Consider the following 8,345-nt stretch of genomic DNA (forward strand, 5'->3'; position numbering starts at 1 on the left):
ATTAAAAGATAGAATGACGGAGAAAACTTCTGAATAGGAAACACTGAGATGGAAAGAATTGGAAACAGAGATCACTGTAATATTAATAGTTAGATCTCCATTGAATTATTACAATGATCTAGCTATGAGTCTTTGAGTTAGAAACTAAATGTCAATCATTTATCCGATTAGCTTTGATTTAGAAACTAAATGTCAATCATTTATACGATTAGCTTTGAGTTAGAAACTAAATGTCAATCATTTATACGATTCTCATCAATCACGTCATATAGTAATATTAGATTAAATTTTTATCAGTAGCCAAATGAATAGATTAAAGATAGAATGACGGAGAAAACTTCTCAATAGGAAACACTGAAATGGAAAGATTTGGAAACAGAGATCACCTCTAAAGGGAAGCAGATAAAAAAAAACCACAAACTAAATATAGAGGGAAAGGTAAACACAGAGGGTAAATACAGAGAGAGAGAGTAAAACCTAGAATAACTTGAAATAGCTGTATCTACTTTCTTATACAACAGTATGAAAAATGAGATTTTTAATAAAAATATAATTATAGATATATAACATTTTAGACTTTTAACAATGGACCAATATAAATTAGAGAAATAATGTTGTAGAGTTCAAACCTGAAACTAATGTCATGGGCTCATATAGGTTGACTCGGATTTCAAAGGACGGAATCGAACTTTAATTAAAGATATATTCGTGACAACGACTTAAGCTAGCCACGTAAGTGACCTTACTATCGGCATGGTTATATTTTGATGTTGACACGTGCCCTGTGGTTCTGCACGTGTCATATATATTGATATGTGTGAATTTTCTGTGGATCGATATGCTTCCTATATGTTATGTATATGTGAATTGTATAATAATAATTACGGTACCATGTGTTCAAGGATATGTTTGAGATAGGATACAAGAAGGATGCACAAAACGAAATGTNCAAACTAAATATAGAGGGAAAGGTAAACACAGAGGGTAAATACAGAGAGAGAGAGTAAAACCTAGAATAACTTGAAATAGCTGTATCTACTTTCTTATACAACAGTATGAAAAATGAGATTTTTAATAAAAATATAATTATAGATATATAACATTTTAGACTTTTAACAATGGACCAATATAAATTAGAGAAATAATGTTGTAGAGTTCAAACCTGAAACTAATGTCATGGGCTCATATAGGTTGACTCGGATTTCAAAGGACGGAATCGAACTTTAATTAAAGATATATTCGTGACAACGACTTAAGCTAGCCACGTAAGTGACCTTACTATCGGCATGGTTATATTTTGATGTTGACACGTGCCCTGTGGTTCTGCACGTGTCATATATATTGATATGTGTGAATTTTCTGTGGATCGATATGCTTCCTATATGTTATGTATATGTGAATTGTATAATAATAATTACGGTACCATGTGTTCAAGGATATGTTTGAGATAGGATACAAGAAGGATGCACAAAACGAAATGTAATGATTGGAGTAAAATACGTTCACAAAACGTTAAGGTTAGGTTACATACTAGAGTGATATGAATGAGAGAGATTGATGGAAGAATACAGTTAGATTACGGGTAGAAAGGGATAGGTTTGTGATAGATTGATAGAACGATAGTGTTAGGTTAAGTTGTTGTGATGATATGACTAAGGTACGTTCACGTAATGATATGTCTGTGATAGGTATAAGAACGTTAAGGCTATGATAAGTTAGAGAATGATATGACTATGAAGTGTTTACGTTATTACTTGTTTATGATATGATACATTGTGATGCAATATGTCATGGTATGATGTGTATATGATGAAATGTTATGTTAAAAGCATAGAACGTTATGTTAGGTCTCTTAAATTGTGTGTATACAACATGATATGAATGACGTGAAATTACGATAAATGACATGTAATACAACCCCGTTAGAATTATGTATGATTTGAGAATGGAAGAATGAGAAACGATATGATATGAATGATGAATTCTATCTGAAAACGATATGAAAAATGATATGATATGTACTTAATGCTAGCGGGGTTGTATTAAAGGATAATGAAATTGTAGAAGTAGTGGGGACCTCATGCATTATGTGTGTTCATGCATCTGGGGGGATACCTCTATCCCATCACGAGGGTACGGATGCGTACATCCAATGGCAAGACAACGATCGTTATGCTTTGCATAGCGCTACCGTGACGGTTACTAGTTCTAACGAGTCCCGACATAAGGGGCTCTCAGAGTATGCCCACCGGATAAGGAAAGTGGCCCAGTGGTGTGCGAACTAGCTGGTGAGCCCATACTCACACGTATGGGCTGTGTGTAGAGTATATGGTACACGTCCACGATTACCCGTTAGGACAGCACCATAGGGAAAACGAAACGAAAGATAGGTCCCATCATTTCATTGCATGTGATTGTTGCATTTAACCCTAATAGTGGGGTCACTTACTAAGTATTTCTTTAAATACTCAAGCTATGTGCTACTACATTTTTCAGGTTAAGGCAAGGCATTCCGGCTGACGACGGCATCGCAACTCGAGATCGTGGCACATGCATAGGATAGTGGTATTTATTTTCTTAGACTTGGGCTAGAATAGGATATTTTAAACCTAAACCCTTATTTATTTTATTCCGGGTCTTTTGTTGTGTCGTTTTAAAGATGTTTTCGAAACACGTAAATCCATGGGTGTGTTTTAAGTTAAAGGTTATGTTTTATGAAATTTAAATGAAGTCTTCCGCATTCAAAGTTTATGGTACGTATACAGTAGCGACCTTAAATTAAGTAGAAAATTTTGGGTCGTTACATGGGTGCCTTGTCTTTATCTGAAAATGTCGTAGCACGAGTCTTATCATTCAATCTATCTTCCTGCAGTGCTATCCTAACGGGTAATTTGGATGTGTACCATATAATCTACACACAGCTCATACGTGCGAGTATAAACTCACCAGTTAGTTCGCACACCGTTAGACCACTTTCCTTGTCGGGCGAGCATATTCTGGGAGCTCCTTAGGCCGAACACCTGTTAGAACTAGTAACCATCACGGCAGCATTATGTAAAACATAACGATCGTTCTTCTGTCCTTGGGTGTACGCGTTCGTACCCTCGTGATTGAATAGGGGTATCCCCCCAATGCATGAGTACAAATAATGCATGAGGTCCTCAATAATTCTACTTTTATCATTAGTAAATATAATCCCGCTATCAATTTCATTCATATCATAATATCTTTCATTTCTTAGTTTTCCTATCATGCATAATTCTAACGGGGTTATATTTCATGCTATAGTTTGTAGTTTCATGTCACGCATAGAATGTTGTTTTACATACAATTTAGGAAACACAATATCACATCATACTAAACCCACATCAAATCAATACTAAACCAGCATACATTCACATTTCACAAGTTTACGTATTAAAGCATAAAAGTCTCACATACAATTTAATGACACGTGCGAATCCACGGCCACATGCCAACATACAGGATACAAATGCGTAACCTACAATGGAAGAGCCACTTACTTTGTAGGCCTTAGCCGATGTACTCCCTAAATATATACGTAAGCTCCTAGCTCCTCGTATACGTTCTACGCTTTCGTTGGTGGTTGGTTCCTATTGGATTATTCGACACCTTCATTAGTATTTCACAAACATAATTACTTTTCCCACTTGAATTTACGAAATACTGCCTTAAAATGACCTATTTTAACTTAAAAGGGGTCGAATTCAAGTCCCTGAGGGTCGGAATGGTAAAGAACACGTTAGAAATGGGTTTCCTGAGCCGAATAAGCCGCGAGGAGCTGGGAAGCCGCCGCGAGCCGAGGAGTTTTTGCGCCAAAAGCTGACAACGGCACAATCAGGAGGCAACGCGTGTGCAGGCGGTCTCGGGTTGAGGCGTGGGTTGTCGGGTTGCAGTTGCGGGTCTGGGCTGAACTCTGCTGTTGGGCCGCAGTTTATTTCGGTGGGCCAAGGGTTAATCGTTGGGTTGAGAGGGTTTAGGCTGAGGCACGGTTTGGACCGTCAGCATGGATTGGGTCCTTGGCTTCAGTTCGTGGGTCGGTCACGGGTTCTCTGATTGGTTCTTGGTTGCGGTTTCGAGTCACGGGTGATGGGTTTGGCCGAGGCGCGAACTGGGCTGGGCCGAGGCAACGACTGTCTTTGGGGCGAGCGGGTTTTGGGTTCCGATTCGGGTCTCGAATCCGGGTCTCAAGTCGGGGCTCGTCTTCTTCGCCCGACTATCAAAAAAATTTCGGCGACTTTTCTCTTTCTTCGGTAAGCTGTTCTGACGTTCTCTTTTTTCCTCCCTTTTCCTTCGTTTCCGAGTCTCCTCTTCACCCTAATCTTGTTTATGGTGTTTTGTTTGGTTCGTAAGGACCTAAAACTCTCACATCTGAGAGGGCTTGAAAGTCCGACGTTCTGTCTTCCTTCTCCGACGGTGTACGACGTGTAAGAAACGTCGAAATCTATTTCTAGTGCGTGTAGAGTGTTAGACAACACTCGTACAACTAAGAGAGGCAATAAACCAACCTACTCATTATTAAACTTGTTACAGAATACATATATAGACAGAATAGTCACACTAACCGCTAGTAACTACCCTTAACCGATAGTAACTACTCTTAACCGATAGTAACTACCCTTAACCGCTAGTAACTACCCTTAACCGCTAGTAACTACCCTTAACCGCTAATTACTTCCCTCAACTGACATAATTTGAAATACAAACCGTAAATACAAATAAATTACGGTTAATACAAGATTAAATAAACTAACATAGAGGTCTCTGGGATGGCTTTCGTGGTGTAGTTCGGTGGTTTCGACGTTGGTTTATCGTTAGGTTTCGTTCGCCAGAGCGTGGTCGGTTGTTCTCAAAGTCTCATGTTTTTCGTTTTCTTTCTTGCAGGTGGTTTGGCTGAGGATCATGTCACTCTCAGCAAAGCTCCCTATTAGCAACCATTATGCAGTCTCTCTAATAGGCTCTATTGTTGGTGCTCCCTTAGGTGATGCAAAACCGAGCAAAGTTTCCGACTACGCAACATTCCAAACTCTCAATAGTGTTAAGGAGGCTGTCCACTTTAAGTGTTACTAGAATCCGTAGTGTCTACTCCTAACTACTAGTTCATACTCCCTAAATGCTACCAAACAAAGCTCCCTAAAGTCTTAGATGGGTGGTTGTGTTGAGATTTGTACCCTAAAGCTCGTAGTTTTCGTAATTGAGCATTTTCTGTGTAAAATCCAACATTAGTACCGTAAACTTGAACAATATGTAGTTGACATAAAAAAATGATCATTCCTACACCCTCCCCTTCCCACATATCACCATAAGGCTTCCCAAAACGCCTACCACACCCAAACGGAAGTTACTTGCAGAGAAGAAAGGAAAAAATACAGAGAAGAAGGAATTCGACGAAACTCGACAAGAAAAGAAAATTAGAAATCGACGTCGAAACCTTCGCTTCTTGCCACGAAAACACCACCAAGGCTTGCACGTACATCGGGGACGAGTTTCAACGCCTCATACACGTCATAAACCACCAGAGGAAGAAGAGAGGTTTTCAGATTTCTCAAACCAAACCAAACCAAACCAAACCAACGCCAAAAAAGGGGAGAAGGAGGAGAGAAGACACAAAACCAAGAGAAAACGAGGAAAAACGGTCACAAGAACGACGTTATCCAAGAGAGAGGAAATCGTAGAAATCCGGGTAGAGAAGACGAAGCCCAACGAGTCGACCCAGATCCATGACCTAACCTGTTTTCCTTCAACCCATCTACAACCGCGGCCCAAACCAGAGTAAATTGTACTGGGTCAACCCGCCCAAGCGTTAATTCACTAAACTAAGATAATCTCAACCAAATATTATACCGAACTAATTTGTATACCTATCATTATAGAGAAAGTAGTTTTATTCCAACAAGTATGGTCCTAGGATAGATCAAACATTAGAAATAAAATGGTTACATCATTCCCCAAGAGTTTACTATGATACTCACATATACAAACATATTCCATAGGTCCTACATAGATATCTAGTTATGAACGGATGATAAAGACAGTAGAATATGTTGATACCTGTAATGTTGATACCTGTAATGTTAAGGGTGTGGAAACCTTCACATAGTAGACGCGTTTTAAAGTCTTGAGGGGAAGCCCGAAAGAGAAAGCCCAAAGAAGACAATATTTGCTAGCGGTGGATCTGGGCCGTTACAAATGGTATCCCAGACACCGAATAATGTGCCAACCTTCTCGCTATTCCTCGAAGGGGGGTAGACACGAGGCGGTGTGCCAATAAGGATGCTGGCCCTAAAGGGGGTGGATTTGGGGGCGGTCCCATATAGATTGGAGAAAGGAAAGAGTGCCAGCGAGGACGCTGGCACCGAAGGGGGTGGATTGTGATGTCCCACGTAACAAATCACCATTTATAAGGGTGTGGAAATCTGAACAATATCTGGTAGCGGTGGATCTGGCATTACCATACCTTTCGTTACAGTACCTTTCATGGTATTTTGAAAATACTTACTAAAAAGATTCACATTGATACTAACTAATTCAATTTTTTTTAATAAAATAATTCTTTTTCATTTTTTAAAAATATAAAATAATTAGAAAAATATATAAATTCATATCATAACTGAATGTGTGTTTCTTGCTCACAGATTGGGTTCGAATTCAACCTCGCAGATGCGCCTATCGCCAAGACTGAGCTGCATCCATCACCTAAACAACATACTAAGCTCTTCCCTTCTTCAACTCAAACAAATTCACGCCCAATTGATCACCAATGCCTTCAAATCCCCCATCCCTTACGCCAAATTAATCGCCCATTTCTGCAACAACCATTCCCCCGAAGCCACCGCCTACGCCCATTTGATATCCCTGCACCACCGACACCCCACCAATCTCTTCCTCTTCAACACCCTCATAAGATGCGCTCCGCCTCAACATTCCATCTCCATTTTCGCCAATTCGGTCTCCACTGCTCACTTCGAATTCGACGATTTCACTTTCATTTTCCTGCTCGGAGCTTGCGCGCGGGCTCCATCGCCGCCGACGTTAACCACCGGCAAGCAGATTCATACTCATATTCTCAAACGTGGGGTTGTTTCAAACATTTGGGTGCAGACTACCATGATTCATTTTTACGCGATTAACAAAGATGTGGGTGCTGCACGGAAGGTGTTCGATGAAATGTCTGTGAGAAATAATGTTACCTGGAATGCGATGATTGCAGGGTACTGCTCACAAAGTGGAAGGGTGGCTCAGAAATATGGCCGAGAAGCGTTGGAATTGTTTCGAGGGATGTTGGTTGAATCAACGAATTCTGATGTCAATCCAACGGATACTACAATGGTCTGTCTTCTTTCTGCTGCATCTCAACTGGGTGTGCTTGAAACCGGCGTTTGTGTTCATGCATACATCGAGAAAACAATTGATTCCCCTGAAAATGATGTGTTTATTGGTACTGGTTTGGTTAATATGTACTCAAAATGTGGGTGTCTCAACAGTGCTTCATCAGTTTTTAAGCAGATGAAGCAGAGGAACGTTTTGACATGGACAGCGATGGCGACAGGGTTGGCCATTCATGGAAAGGGTAAAGAAGCATTGGAGCTTTTGGAAGCAATGGGAGGTCATGGTGTAAAGCCAAACGCAGTAACCTTCACAAGCCTGCTTTCTGGTTGCTGTCATGGTGGGCTTATTGAAGAGGGGCTCCATTTGTTTGATGTAATGGAGAGGAAGTTCGGTGTTGTGCCACAAATGCAGCATTATGGATGCATTGTTGACCTTCTTGGGCGCTGTGGGCACTTGAAAGAGGCATATGAGATGATACTTGGAATGCCAATGGCGCCTGATGGTGTGTTATGGAGGGGTTTGATGAGTTCTTGTATGGTTCATTGCGATGTTGAAATGGGAGAGAAGGTGGGGAAGTTCCTTGTGGAGAGTGTTGTTGGTGATGAGTGGTGTGATGGAAGTGAGGACTTTGTAGCTTTGTCGAATGTTTATGCTTCTGCTCAAAGGTGGGAGAATGTGAAGGCTGTAAGAGAGGAGATGAAGATCAAAGGGATTCAAAACAAACGGGGGTATAGTTCGGTTCAAACTAGGGGTTAGAGACCGGGGTATAGTTCGGTTCAAACTAGGGGTTAGAGACGGGGGTATAGTTCGGTTCAAACTAGGGGTTAGAGACGGAGGTATAGTTCGGTTCAAACTAGGGGTTAGAGGGGTATAGTTCGGTTCAAACTAGGAGTTAGAGACGAGTTAACGACGGTAGAAAATTCATCGTTAAAACATCTGTAACATCATTATGAACTATATTTATAATTTAACGGAAATAGTATTAGAAAAAGTAT

At 40.4% G+C, this 8,345-nt stretch overlaps 1 protein-coding gene across 1 annotated transcript; it reads left to right on the forward strand.

Annotated features, from left to right (window-relative positions):
- Window positions 1-6,663: 6,663 nt before the first annotated feature.
- Window positions 6,664-8,345, forward strand: LOC111779902 (pentatricopeptide repeat-containing protein At3g18970). The gene has a single exon (XM_023660098.1). The coding sequence runs from the start codon at window positions 6,682-6,684 to the stop codon at window positions 8,104-8,106; it is 1,425 nt and encodes a 474-aa protein (XP_023515866.1). The 5' UTR covers window positions 6,664-6,681; the 3' UTR covers window positions 8,107-8,345.

The sequence above is a fragment of the Cucurbita pepo genome, chromosome LG18, assembly GCF_002806865.2.
Source record: "Cucurbita pepo subsp. pepo cultivar mu-cu-16 chromosome LG18, ASM280686v2, whole genome shotgun sequence".
In the NCBI taxonomy this organism is placed as follows: Eukaryota; Viridiplantae; Streptophyta; class Magnoliopsida; order Cucurbitales; family Cucurbitaceae; genus Cucurbita; species Cucurbita pepo.

What these genes read in the sequence shown, in the direction of transcription:
- LOC111779902 (XM_023660098.1), top strand. Translation starts at nt 6,682, where the DNA reads ATGCGCCTATCGCCAAGACTGAGCTGCATCCATCACCTAAACAACATA.